Source organism: Mizuhopecten yessoensis, unplaced genomic scaffold (genome assembly GCF_002113885.1).
Source record: "Mizuhopecten yessoensis strain PY_sf001 unplaced genomic scaffold, ASM211388v2 scaffold7269, whole genome shotgun sequence".
NCBI lineage: Eukaryota > Metazoa > Mollusca > Bivalvia > Pectinida > Pectinidae > Mizuhopecten > Mizuhopecten yessoensis.
Window position 1 is genome coordinate 43406 of NW_018406963.1, and position 13803 is coordinate 57208.

A 13803-nucleotide genomic window follows, 5' to 3' on the forward strand; every position below is an offset into this window, starting at 1 on the left:
TAAAGAATATTATTCAGTGACATTATTTAAATATTGTAAATGTATACAATATTAAAAGAAAAAGACAATCATTGTATTTTTATAATCCTAAGTTATTCATCAACAATTAAACAAATCATATTTTGATATCAAACCTAGACTTTTTCAATCATGTAATAGAAGGCAACTTGGCTCAAAATGGGCCGAACAAATGTGCATGCTGTCAGGGTTAAACCCCGAATCACACCGTTTTAAGGCTGCTATCAATGTTGACCGCCATTCCGCATCTTTGGGAAAGCCAAAGTAATTAATACCCTGTCCTGTTTTCTTACTGGAGTTGGTGCAATCGACCACACAACAGTGTTTGCCACCCATTGTTTTACCCCTGGAGCAAACCGGAAGTTGCTTCCTATACCACCCGGTGGGGGCGCTGCGAACATCGGGAAGCTCCTTGGTTGATTATAGAGTGTGACGTCATGGAGTCGGCGGTCCCGTTAATCTAGGTCTATGCCTAAACAGACGACAGTGCAAACCGGAAAATTGGTCACAACGCGTGGTCATGCATAAAAGAGTTCCACAGTTACAACCTAGGACAGCTTTACGGGTTCATGTTTTTACAGGAGCCAGTATGGCTTTGAAAGTCGATCGAGAGATTTAAGAACAAAACGATAATTGCTGTTGATTACATCGAGTTGAGGAGTTGTCAGGTGTCATATTTGGCTTTAATGAATCAATGTGTCACATGTTCGATATAATCTGTTTGTGTGTGTTTTCATTTACAGAATCAACTATGCGTATGCTCCATTATACTGATTTGTTTTAGACTTGCGCACTTTCATTTCCGCATTGTAAACTACGAGATCAGAGACAGCGGGATAGTTCGGTTTGAAATGTAACACTTCAGAAGTAAAACTTGACGGACTTACAAATACAAATGCAGACCAAGACCAAGATCTATACTATCAAAAACAACATTTAATCACTAGGCCCGTCCATATTTAATAACGAATTCACAAAATGGTCCAACCGTTTTGATCGCGTTTAAAAACGAAAGTACGTTTTTCTGAAATAACTTACTCTATTTTTGTAAGCGTGTTTATTGTAAAATTACATAGCTGTATTTGTTATAATGATTACGTATATCATTTATCGATTGATTAAAAGCATTAACTATTAATAAAACCAACAGCTGCTAGTTGTTATCCTGTGCAACTATTCGAAACAATAAACTATTGATCAGATGGTATATCTTGTGTGGGGTTTTTCTTTCGTTCCTTGACTTCAACGTTGCCATATGCAAACTAGAATTAATTAAATCGTATAACTACATTGTATTTACCAGCGGGTGTCTCTACATTGTATTTACCAGCGGGTGTCTCTACATTGTATTTACCAGCGGGTGTCTCGATGCAAGAAATTGGTATAGCTATTTGATGGTATTACATCTTGAGCACTACAGTACATTATATTTGTTTGATTATTTCTGTATTGGCCTAGCTAATGGTACAAGGTATGCTAGCTACATTGGCCTGAAGCGAAGGGCAATATAGTAGGTCGGGGACCAATAACAAGGCCAGTACAGACTCAAAATATCAATAATGACCGTTTTAGTCAGCCATGTGACACCGGGAAAAGAAAATCAGGACAAAAGCAGAGTTACTATAAAGAAACAAACACTTGGTTTATTTTTGGAACATCCATTAACAAAATAACACGCCTGTGTAGTTTGTGGCAACTCTTATACTGGGTCACTATCATATAATACACAGTCCTAATTAGTACGCTAACTATAAATAATGATTTGACCAAATTATTACATCGCATTATTCCCCAATACTGAACCTTTTCGTCCTTTTACTGCAAACATCTGAAGTATTTACCTCAATTTGTTTCCAATCACTGTTGTCGTGTCATTTTCTTACCTGTCTGGTTGTTTCCGCTAGTTCAGATTCAACAAGCCCCTAAAGGATGATTTAATATTTAAAGATCAAATTAAATATCGGAATTCAGATACATGTATGTAATTTGGATGCATAAAACTTGTACATTAGTTATTTTAATTATACACAGCGATGTTTAATTCATCCGCAATCAAACATTAAGGCCGATTTCTTCATTTAAATAGGTCACCGGCATTATAACATGTCAAATACCTTTGCGACCCAATCGATTGCTACGTAATGACATGTTATATAAAAATCATTTCATGCGTAGTTAAATTCACTTTTACTCGCTGTCGACAGACATACCAGCTTTAAACCATGATGCTAGTGGCTGTGAGACACCACAAGTATTATAATTAAATGTATGATAAGGTGTTAACCAAGGAGTCGTTTTAGCTCTATGCACTTTTAATTTACAATAATTATAACATGTATATTTCATTTATAACGCAACAGAATGTAAAGAAATGTCATATCTTGTAAAGTTCACTTATCAATCTTAGTCACATTAGCCTTCGTTTTCTTGTTTAGAGAATATATTAACAATTACAATATGTTAAAATACATTAATTGGGATTTTTGCTTTGATTAAAGTGGTTTGCATGACCACATCAATCTTGATCTGTGGTCGGTATGCTTCTCCTCAGCCATTAAAAGAGAAATAAAACCTGGCATGACCTTGGTATATAAACCTCGCATGACCTTGGTATATAAAACCTGGCATGACCTTGGTATATAAAAATAACTTAAAAACATGTCATTTCGTATCATTCAGTTAGGTTGCAAACAAGATTGATAAGTTATAAGTCCAGCGAAATGTTTTTGTGAAGACATCAGTCATAAAATGTCTTATTACTGACTTCGTTAAATATGGTTCGTTTTAACAAGCAAAGTGCATCTTCCATATATCCAAAATCCACTTCTAAATCCCGATGTTACATTAGGGCCTGTAGATATTATTTTCCAAATCCCGATGTTGTATTAGGGCATGTAGATATTGCTTTCCAAATACCGATGTTACATAAGGGCCTGTAGATATTACTTTCCAGATCCCGATGTTACATTAGGGCCTGTAGATATCACTTTCCAAATCCCGATGTTACATTAGGGCCTGTAGATATTACTTTCCAGATCCCGATGATTCATTAAGGCCTGTTAATATTACTTATCACGGGGTTGAAATTTTGGCTGACAAGACCATCATTTAGGGGGCTTGTTGAACCTTATTTAACACCAATATAGCTATTTCGAACACAATCCCTGAGAATAAACTGACGAACTTTGTCACAGTGTTCATTATTCCCTGTGATGTTGTATTATCCATCCTTTTTTGGCAGGAACTCATCGGCTTTTAATGTTTAATTTGCCGCCCGAATACTTCAGAACAGAATAACGATGTCAAGTAACCATAGCGTAAAATGACGTTGAAATGTTCGCTACTCATCCTGTTTTTTGCATTCCGTCGTTTTGATCAATGGATAACACCGATGAATTCAAGCCGAAAAGAAATTCTGGTCACTGGGGTAATACAACATCTTGTTAATTATCACCGTGTGAAACACGGAACATTATTACACAGTCGAAAAACAGGCTGTATCACTACAATAAGATTCACCAGGTATTTCATAAATTGGCAATATTTATATTACACATGTGTTCATCAGACGTCTCAGATAACACGCGTGTATTTCTAAAAACGAAGCTTTTAGATAAACATACTTTGCCTACAAAAAAGTGGTTATTTACCCTTCTATAAACCTTGATCTTGCCAAGCGTCACAGATACCGACATCAACATCAGTGTTATTCTTATCGCCGACTTGCTAGCATTAAACAATTACCACTATGAAACCGAAATACTTGTATAACAATAGTAGTATTGCAAACAGTGCGGCACGTTGCATTATTGTCTGTAACGATCCTTGATATATTATTTCGATCCCAAGATCATTTAGCCGTTTATTTGTTCCGTTATACGTTGGTCTCCTCCTCCTCAGAGATTCTATGTACTGGTCAATAGCTTCCGACGTATCCCCGTTCAGTTCAAGGCAAAGTCCCACGAGGTTGTAGACAACTGGATGTAAGTGCGCTCCCCTGCCCGTTGTGTTTTCTGAGATAATAGTAGTATAGGAATGTTAAAAATGCTGCATATGGTTATGGCGGTATTTGCAAATCAGCCAACATGTCTTCTATCAGACATTGTAGCTCTTCAGGACATACGCATACGGTGCCGATGATAAAGATGTAAGGAAATGGGGCAGCAGTCGTTATGCCATGGAAATGAAATGTTCTTTTTGTATGCGTTGTCCCTATCTTGATTGGGTACGATACCTCCAGACGAACTATTAAAGATGGTGAAGTGACAGTAGGACACTTTTACCAGCTGCAGAATCTTTATGGCGCTGTTATAGCTTCCAAGCATGTAGAGAAATGTTGCGATTGTCAACCATCCTCTGCTGACGTCTATCTGTGTACAGTGCGCTAGAGAATATTTACATCGGCGCAACTCCCTGTACCGTTCTTTCTTGGTTGGTTTCCGTGTATAAAGACCCGTGGTCGCCGTTGCACATCCTGATGGTCTACTGGCCATATATTTATCACATCTGATTTGCTGAGTTGTATTATGGTCACCAAAATTTGACAAACTGCTTGAAGAATTACTTTCGAGCTCTTGTCTTAAATTTGTATTTGCCTCCATTTGGTCGAGTGTTGTTTTGGTTTCGTTTGATTTCGATTCCTCTGTGTCTTCGTCATTAGAATTAACCTTTCTTTCTTGGTCAGGGAGTAATGGAAGCGTACCAAGCAGTGTGTTCAGCAGAAGAATCCGACGACTATTTTCATCTTCGAACTTTTCCGAGTCGCCAAAGAATTGTAATGCACGTCTAACTGATTTGAGTCCGTTTTCTCTGCTCACCGGATACATTAGCGTGTTCGACATGAATGCGATCATGTCCTTTCTGAATTCCGCTTCTTTGGCGTTCATCAAGACTAGTTCCAATTCCACCAAGTCTTTCATGGAAGGGGTTGTGTTCAGATTCTCGAAATATTCAAATTTCTTTAACATCTTCATTCCAATCCTTCAATAGCTGTCAAGAATATTCGCAAGGTTTTCTTGACCTTTTCCAAATACGCCTCCAAGAAACATGTTGTTCTTGGGGACGAAGTAGTTTGGGCAGTGGCCTTCGCGAACCCACTGAGTCAACATTTTCAAGCAATTTTGGTAGTTGATGAACAGGAGGGCACCGTTTGACCACAGTTGCCTTAATGTATTCTCTGCAAAGAAGAAAACTACTGTCTTCAAAAAGTAAGATGAAATGAGGTCTCGCACTTCTTCGTGTTTATTGATAACCTGCTTCAGGAATAGTATCAGGAGAGTATACACCTTGAATTGAAGATGGTTGAGTGATTGTTGATACTGTCGATCATTGCAGCTGTCGGCCATCCATGGGGTCTTCTTCTGGTGATCCAGTCACGTGCAATATCTGGCCATTCTGGACAGTGGAAAGCGGTGGCAAGATCAACTTCCAGATTTGGATTATCTAATATGCTGGCGCATGGACCGTGCTCTACGACGCCTGGATGTAATGATGCTAATTTGCTGTGGAAGGCGCTACTGGACACAACCTGCAAACCTTTATGTTTAACGATGGCCATTTGAAACGTGGATTTACTGAAAACTGAAATATTTCCAACTTGCAGAACCACGTGACCGTAAAACGTAAAAATAAAATGGTAAGAAATAATAGAAAATTAGCACAGGATTTCCAAAGATGCAGGTTGATGAGGCTATATGGACAAGCTCTATGGTTGCCCTCATAATCAGATTATAATTGTCAAAATTTTCCTAAAACGTCAACATATTTTTATGGCAGTAGTTATTTTAAGTCCCCTAGAGTCAAGTACTTTTGATGTTTCGTGCTGTAGATCGAGATGTTTCAAATCTTGGACTAGTTACATTGACGAAGGACTAGTTAATAACCAAGCAAAAACAGTTAGTGTCTAACCCTCATACTTATTAGAAAATGTCCGATATATTTTATATGCTCATTGGTCGCCTTGTTTCGTTGTCACTACATCTAGCTCGAATTCATGAAACCGGTCTCATGCTCAAACTCATATTTTGCGCTCATGCCTAATAATATAATTTAAGGCCGAATACCGTTTTTGATGATAAAACCTGACTGTTTTGACCGTGTGACGTGATTTTAAGCCAGTTGCAAGAAAGTAGTTTTGGGCACAGAATCTAAGCTTGAGCACGAGAACGGTTTCATGAATACGGGCCTTGTTTTCGCAGAGAAGTCTTGACATTATTTGAATATGGCCTATAGGTTTACCTGGCGGGTGTCGTTACTGAAGCAAAGACGCTTTATAAATCTTTGTGGAAGATCTGGATCTATTCTCACTGTAATTTTCAAGGGTTTCACTGTATATCATTATTATTTTTCATATTTTATCGTTTTGTAGTCTGAATTACGTTTTTGTTGGTACATTTGTATTCTCTTTGCTATTTTATTGAAAAGGGGTTTCTGTTTGGCCCCTAATTTTCGCAGCTTTGCTAAAATGACAAATTTCGCGGGATCTATTTTTAAGGGAATTTCAGGTCGAGTGCAAGGCACATGTTGCTTCCTTTTCGCCATATTGTCCAAGTTTTCGAGAAGCAAATTGGACATAAATACAGGGTAAATTACGGTAATGTTACAGAACAAGTGTAGGTTTGTAATAAAAGTAATGACAAACTTACGATTATGTGTTCATATGACATTCAGATTGTACTTGTTTATTCCGCGAATGGATATATTTCTGTTCGGCTAGCTAGAGCCCGCGTAATAAATACATACGTACAGTGCAAGTGTGTGCAATGATGAGATGTCACATGATCACATGTGTGGCATTTCCTATGTATAATTGGTTGATTAAGGAAAAACTATGATTATTTCGGGGGTTATCATGTACCAGTGGCGGATCCGCCTCTGTGTACATACCGAAAAAAACTGCATACATCCGCAAAGCAACCGCAATTTTGTAGTCATATCGGTAGAAAACTTGAAATAACTGATGACTGTCATCTAGACACTGTACACTCTACTAATGGAAACAAAAATCTGGCAACATCAAACTGTTTTTGTTTTATATTTCACCTGCAAGTAGCCGTTATATGTCCTGTGCCTCGAATTTGATTCAATGTTCAAAGAAAGACAACTTGAATACATTAAAAAGAAATTCTTCATTGTGGCCATACTAACAATTTAATGCTTCGCTGGTTATTTTTGTCGTCAATAACAAAACAACTTTTTTCTAAATTGCACGGGTTTTTTTGTTTTTTTTTCAATATGTCAATTTGATCTAATTAATATAATTATATATTTATAATATTTCATTTATTTATATAGAATCTTACGCTGTTTTTGTGTAGTCTAATATCGGCTTTGTTTGATGGTATATTGTTGGGGGGGTTTTTCATTCCTTTTCCGTTTAAAATGGATGAAAATTGTTAGTTAACGGCAAAATCAGATTTTGTTTGTTTGCAGACAGATTTTACCGACATTTAAGAATGTCTCCTTCGGCAGTGGAAAAAATGGCAAGGATGTCATAAACTCATTCTTATCCGATACCCCTCGTACGGTTGACAGACAACAACAAAAATGAGGGTCAGGAATGAAACAAATCATGGATATATGAGCCAATTACCCTATCAGATTTTGGCTTTATTTCCCCCTATTTCAGTTAAAAATTCCCCACATGTAACTAAAAAATACTACCACATTGACATCTTGTCATGGTTCTATGGTGTTTTTATTTTCCGTTAGTTCGACGACCAAGTGATTTATTTCATTTTCCATGTGCCCATGTTAGCACTGTCGATATTCTACGACACTGTTTATGGCTGGCCTTATTTACGGTAAATCCCCCTCCCCCCTTCCCTCCAATTTGTTTTACCCTATTTCGATAAAAGGTACTAACTTTCTATTCCTTCGTTAATTCCTGATCATACTTCTTTCAGGTATGGGTTCAATTTGAGCAAGATAAAAGGTGTATTAAGTAAAACTCGTAGTAACGAGAATCAGCTTGATAAAATGGCGTCGCTGAAATATGTAACGCACGGAAACCTATGGCGAGACTAAATTAGTCTATATATGTATTCTAACAGCTCCAAAACGATGCCAAGAGTGGTTAGGTGACAACGTGTCTTCTTTGTATAGACTTTATTCCGAATATTTGCGTGTCTCTTCATATTTATTTTCTGTTGTATGTATGTGCGGATATATTTCGGCGGCGGTGGCGGTGGTTACATTCAGTACCAAAGTACTTTTGGAACCACAAAAAAACACCAACGTCTTAACTGAAAAAGTCTCTATATCTTTTACAACTTAAGAAAAAATCAACACTTACTTTAAAACAGTATCCTGAACTCTCTATAAGCTTAGGCCGGAGACGTACATATTTCTAATATTTCAAAAACATCTTCAGATATTTATTCAAACATAATTTGTCTAGCAAGCTTTTGCAAAGTTTGATAATTGAGCTCTGAAAATTTCACTTTTTTTTAAGAATAAACAAGTTGAAATGGCCGCTGTGATGTGCGAGGGTTAATTCCTTTCATGACCGGCACTCCTTTCTCGTTCATTATTCAATTTCAAAAACGTATTCAGATATTACATAATATTTCTAACCAGCTTCTAATATGAGTAATGTATGTCTAGGATATGTGACATGTTGACACGAACTAACGAATACACGATCGAATTATCACAGGTAACACATTGACCAGACTAACACTCATAGACCCGGTTCAGTGTGATTGCGCAGCCAAAACCCAAGTCTCGCAAGTATCTTATTTCACTGCCTGAACAATATGATCATGCGTGTTTTTGCGAGATCTGCGTGAGTTGCCAATCTCTGTAATATATACGTCTCTGCTTAGGCTAAACGCTACCGGCAAATTACGAGAAAGAATTCTTCTTCTTCTTCATAGTTTTACTAGATCTTCTTGGCATAGAAGATTACCTGGAGTGCGTGTAGTTAAAAGAATTTAATTTTTTTGTGTTATTTTGGATTTAACATAAAAATATATACATAAGTAGTATTTAGTGTAGGAGAAGTGCGAGTACAGCTGGAGTCAGCTGATCTACAGTAGCACTGTCTACAATGGCTGCGGAAAGAAGGACCATTTAATGGTGTCGTTTATTGTGGATATATGTCTGAGGTTTTGATCATTTGATTTTCTGGTTCTACTGTCAATAGAAAAGAGGATAGCAGTTGTAGGAACAGCAATGATACAATGAACAATTTTATGGAATACTACAAGTCGTGCTTTTAGACGACGTTCAGCCAGAGACGTATGTATTATACGTCTCTGGTTCAGCTAGGAGTGGCCAATGGATATTTTCTAACATTCCTGATACACTGCTGGTATTATAGAAGTTATTGCATACGTATCTAGCTGCGCGTCGTTGAACCGTTTCAATTTTGTTTGTATTTCATTGTGTATTGGGGTCCCATACGCAAGTACCATACTCAAGTTTGGGTCGCACAAGTGACTGGCGAGCTTTGGCCTTGATATTCGTGTTTGAAATCTTAAGATTTCTGTTAAGAAAACCAAGGGCCTTGCTACCATTAGATGTTACGTTGTCACAGTGGGTGTTCCACTTTAATACTTGGTAGCTGGGACAGATTCCAATACATGGTCATGAAGGATATAATTATATTAGATAGGCTTCTCTTGTGAGTGACTGATAGTGAGGTATATTTACCGGGGTGGAAAGCCGTTAGCCATTCTGCTTCCCATCTGGCAGCAGCTTCAATGTCTAATTGCAGTTTATCGCAGTCTGCAGTAGATGAGACTTCGCGATAGATAATGCTATCGTCAGCGAATAGCCGGAGTTTACTGTAGTGAAAATATTCGGGAAGATCGTTTATATAAACAGGGAATAGGACAGGTCCGAGGACCTTGCCCTGTGGGAGCTCTGTTGTAACTGGGACCTCTGTTGTAACTGGGACTGTATCGGAAGAGACACCATCTATCACTACTGACTGGGAACGGTTACTTAGGAATGCGGAAATCCAGTTAAGGGTGTTAGACTGGATGCCATAATATTTTAGTTGGTATAGAAGGCGTCGATGTGGCACTTTATCGAACGCCTTCGCAAAGTCCATTATAATAAGGTCAATTTGTTTGTTTTTGTTTTTGTTATCTGCCAGTTCATAGACAAAGTGTAACTAGTTGGGATTCGCATGATCGTGATTTGCGGAATCCATGCTGTAGATCGTCGAGGATGTTATTTGATTCAAGGTGTTGCATTACATTACTGGTTATCATATGTTCCATGATCTTTCAGCATATGCACGGTGAGGGATATGGGTCGATAATTTCCCGGATTGTACTTTTCACCTTTTTTATATGCTGGTACCACATTTGCCAAGTTCCAAACGAGTGGTGTTTCTCCGGTTTTAAAAGATTTGGTGAATATGATCGAAAGGATTGGAGCAATATGTTCTCTTAGCTCTTTCAGTATAAGGCCGCTGATATTATCTGGCCCACTGGCCTTGTGAGGATAAAGACTGTGTAGGAGCTTAGAATTTGGCATGATGGGATGATGGCTTAAGCTTTTATCAGGAATGGGTGCGTCAGCTTCTGTGGTAAATACTGACTGAAGGTGACGGTTTAGTATATGAATAGGCCCTCATGCTTCAGACCTCATACTTTTTATGTAGGAGTAGAATTTTTTGGGGCTGGCTTTTGAGGTTCCAGGTTGGTAAGGTTCGTCTATTGGGAGGTCACATATTTTTTTTTCAATATAGTTCCAATTTGATTTTCTAATCTCCCTTTGTATAGTTTATTTAATTTATTTGTACTTTTGTGGGCAAGTTTTTCTTTTTTTGTAGAGCTTGTTTTTCTTTTTTTTTATGAGCCTACTTAATGAATTTCTGACCCATGGAAGTTTGTGTTTGTAGGTGAGCATCTTACTGGGGATATTAGTGTCTGTAGAGGATGTGAGGTGTGTTTTAAAATAATCCCACAGGTCGTTACAGGATGATCCTATCATTGTCTCATTCATTGTTTCAAAAATTGAATCGAGATCTAGCTTTATTTGGTCCCAATTGGCCTTGCTGTACTTGAGGATCTTTCTTCGGGTATTTCTAACCCGTCTTAACCAGATGTTAAGTTCTAAGAAATACCATGGCATGGTCTGCATGACCGATTGGAGGAAGAGTGCTAACTTTGTTAACACTGGATGGATTATTGGTTAGGAGATCTAGTAGGGTGTTATGTAGTATGGGATCGGGCCTTCCTGGATGATAGAGTAATTTTCCCAGTCAATGTGACCGAGGTTAAAATCTCCGCCGAGACATTTCAAGGAGTTTGAGTATTTCTTCATACTGGAAAGCGACAGTTTTGATTGTTCTAAAGATTGACCTTTACTTGAGGGAGGTCTGTAATAACAGCCAATGGTTAGTTTTTTGGACCCGGAAATATCAATTTCAGCCCATACAATTTCACAATTGTCAGTTTTTAATTCTGGGAGTTCGATGCTGTTGAACTGATAAGACTCACCGCAATCAGTACACCCCCGTGGCTCTGACTGCTCACCGCAATAAGTACACCCCCGTGGCTCTGACTGCTCCCCGCAATCAGTACACCCCCGTAGCTCTGACCATTGCTATCTGGTGTTCGGTCATTTCTGTACACTGTGTACAGTTCTTTTGGAAAGAATTCGTGTGATGCAATGTTACCATCAAGCCAGGTTTCCGTGCCAAGTATGATGTCAGGCTTGGTGGAATCAAGGACTTCTAGCAATTCTGGTGTTTTGTTTTTAATCGATTGAAAACTTATGTTGAGTATTCACCAAATTCTTTCCTGTGACGTCATAACAGCAATTATGTACAGAAAATGTCAGGCATTTGCTATCAATTTGATTTTACAGAAACTCTTTATTACATATTTTACAATAAAATGGGTCGGCCTCTTTTCACATAATAGTTTAAGATTTTTTTGTAAATTAAGGGCAAAATTCAATCAGCCAGCGTCATCTGTGCTCTGCATCATACCGAAAATCTATCAGTAAAGAATATTGAGAAACTTAAACAAACAAACAAACAAACAAACAAAAAAATAATAAAAATATGTCTTAACTAAGCTGTCGTCAGTTAAAGGTGTTTGTCTTACTAAAAATCAACAAATGATGCTGATATGTTCGTGACATATACGTAACCCGTGCAAAGGGGAGGCTAATCAGTCTATATTTGTAGCCCCGTGTGTACGTTATCGGGGAGTACCTCGGACCATACGTACACACCCTTTACCTGGCCTGATAAGGTATACCTGTTCCAGTGGGAGTGACCTCGTCGACCAATACCAACACGGCATTCTAACATTGGGAAATATACTATAAATGATCCGTAAAAAGTGTGAAAAATAACATCTTGTACTATATAAAAGCGTGTGGATGTTAAAATGGCAAAAGGCGGACATGGTGACGCGAACGGTGGATATGTCAACAAGGGATTGGAGTTGGAGGAGGTGAAACTTGGGGAGGAAACTAGTGAGTATTTTACCTGTAGGACAGGTAACACATTTATCTGACAACGCAACACGTGGTTGCCGGGATTTCTAGTGCTTAAACCGAAGCACATGTAATATATATATTATATATGTGTAAAATATCATTGTGTATAATGAATGACAAGTCTTCAGCAATTATTTATTGGAAATGTTACTCAAGTCATCGACAGGACGAGGACAGTATGATAGTTGTGAAATTACATAGCGAAGAAGAAAGTGTTTGAGATAGTACGTATTGACGAGTATCGTACGATCGCACGGCACACGTGTGCACTTGTTGGTACACAGAGTGTAACCGGAAGACCTGCAAACCTACGGATTTAACCATTCACATTTCATGTTACTATGACAGCAAACTATTCATTGACTCATCTTATTCTCATATCTAAAAAACAAAACGCTTTGTTCAATCATTGCCTCGTCCATTCGTGAGATTTAGAGTTGCCAACAAGCACAAACAGTCAGACAAAGTAAATGGTGCGTCCCTATAGGAGTTATCCTCGATATTCCAGGGGTTACGTTAGCTATCATTCTATGCACCCCTAGAATATGTCATGACAAACTTGCGGGTGATGCATGTAGACTTTTTTGTAATCTTTTCGAGTAATTCAAAAGAATCGTACAGCAGCATAACGGTAAAATTGGCAGGTTTTGAAGTTGGGTGTCGCTCTTCTGTTACCTTCAAAGGACATGTATCAAACCCAGCAAGTGGTCCTATATATTTTCCTGAAACAAACCATAAAGCTAACCACACGTCTTCGATATGTTGTCATGTCACATTCAAGGGGTACAGAGAACGTAGTTGAGCAGAACCCCTTGAATTTCGAGTGTGCTTGACTTTAGTCCAGCTTTCATCGACTACACGAAAATGACAGGAAATAGTGTAAGTATTAGGTTTGGTTTGGTTTAAGTTTGTTTAACGTCTTATTAACAGCTAATGGTGGTTGTGGTTGTGATGGTTGTGGTAACTGGTATAGTTTTGGTAGTGGTGGCGATGGTGTTAGTAGTATTTAGTAGTGGTGATAAAATAAAACCGATTATGGCGGCGATGTTGGTATAAAATCCATCCTATGATGTGTATATACAAATATTTATCTTATAAGGAAAGGGCGTTAATAATGTTCATATAACTTGTGCCCAATCCTCTTGCATTTTTTGGCAATAAAATATGTTTAAACTAAACGTTGGTATAGTGATCGCAGTGGAGGCTGCGCCACTTGTGGTGCTGGTGATTGTTGTGGAGACAGTAACGATGGTGGTAGTGGTATAGTGGTATAGTGGTGGTGTTGGTGATGACAGTGGTTATGTTAGTGGTGGCGAC

General features: G+C 38.1%; 1 protein-coding gene across 3 annotated transcripts in view; it reads left to right on the plus strand.

The window, feature by feature from the left end:
- The first annotated feature begins 12227 nt into the window (after window positions 1–12227).
- The window catches only part of LOC110453311 (protein spinster homolog 1-like), a 31581-nt gene continuing 30005 nt past the window's right edge, over window positions 12228–13803 (plus strand). For 2 of the 3 annotated variants that reach the window (XM_021502204.1, XM_021502203.1), the window contains exon 1: window positions 12230–12462. In XM_021502204.1, coding sequence (XP_021357879.1) covers window positions 12375–12462 — 88 coding nt within the window. In that variant the 5' untranslated portion in view covers window positions 12230–12374. Of the gene's footprint in view, window positions 12463–13803 lie in introns of all 3 variants that reach the window. The other variant, XM_021502201.1, reaches the window with a different exon arrangement.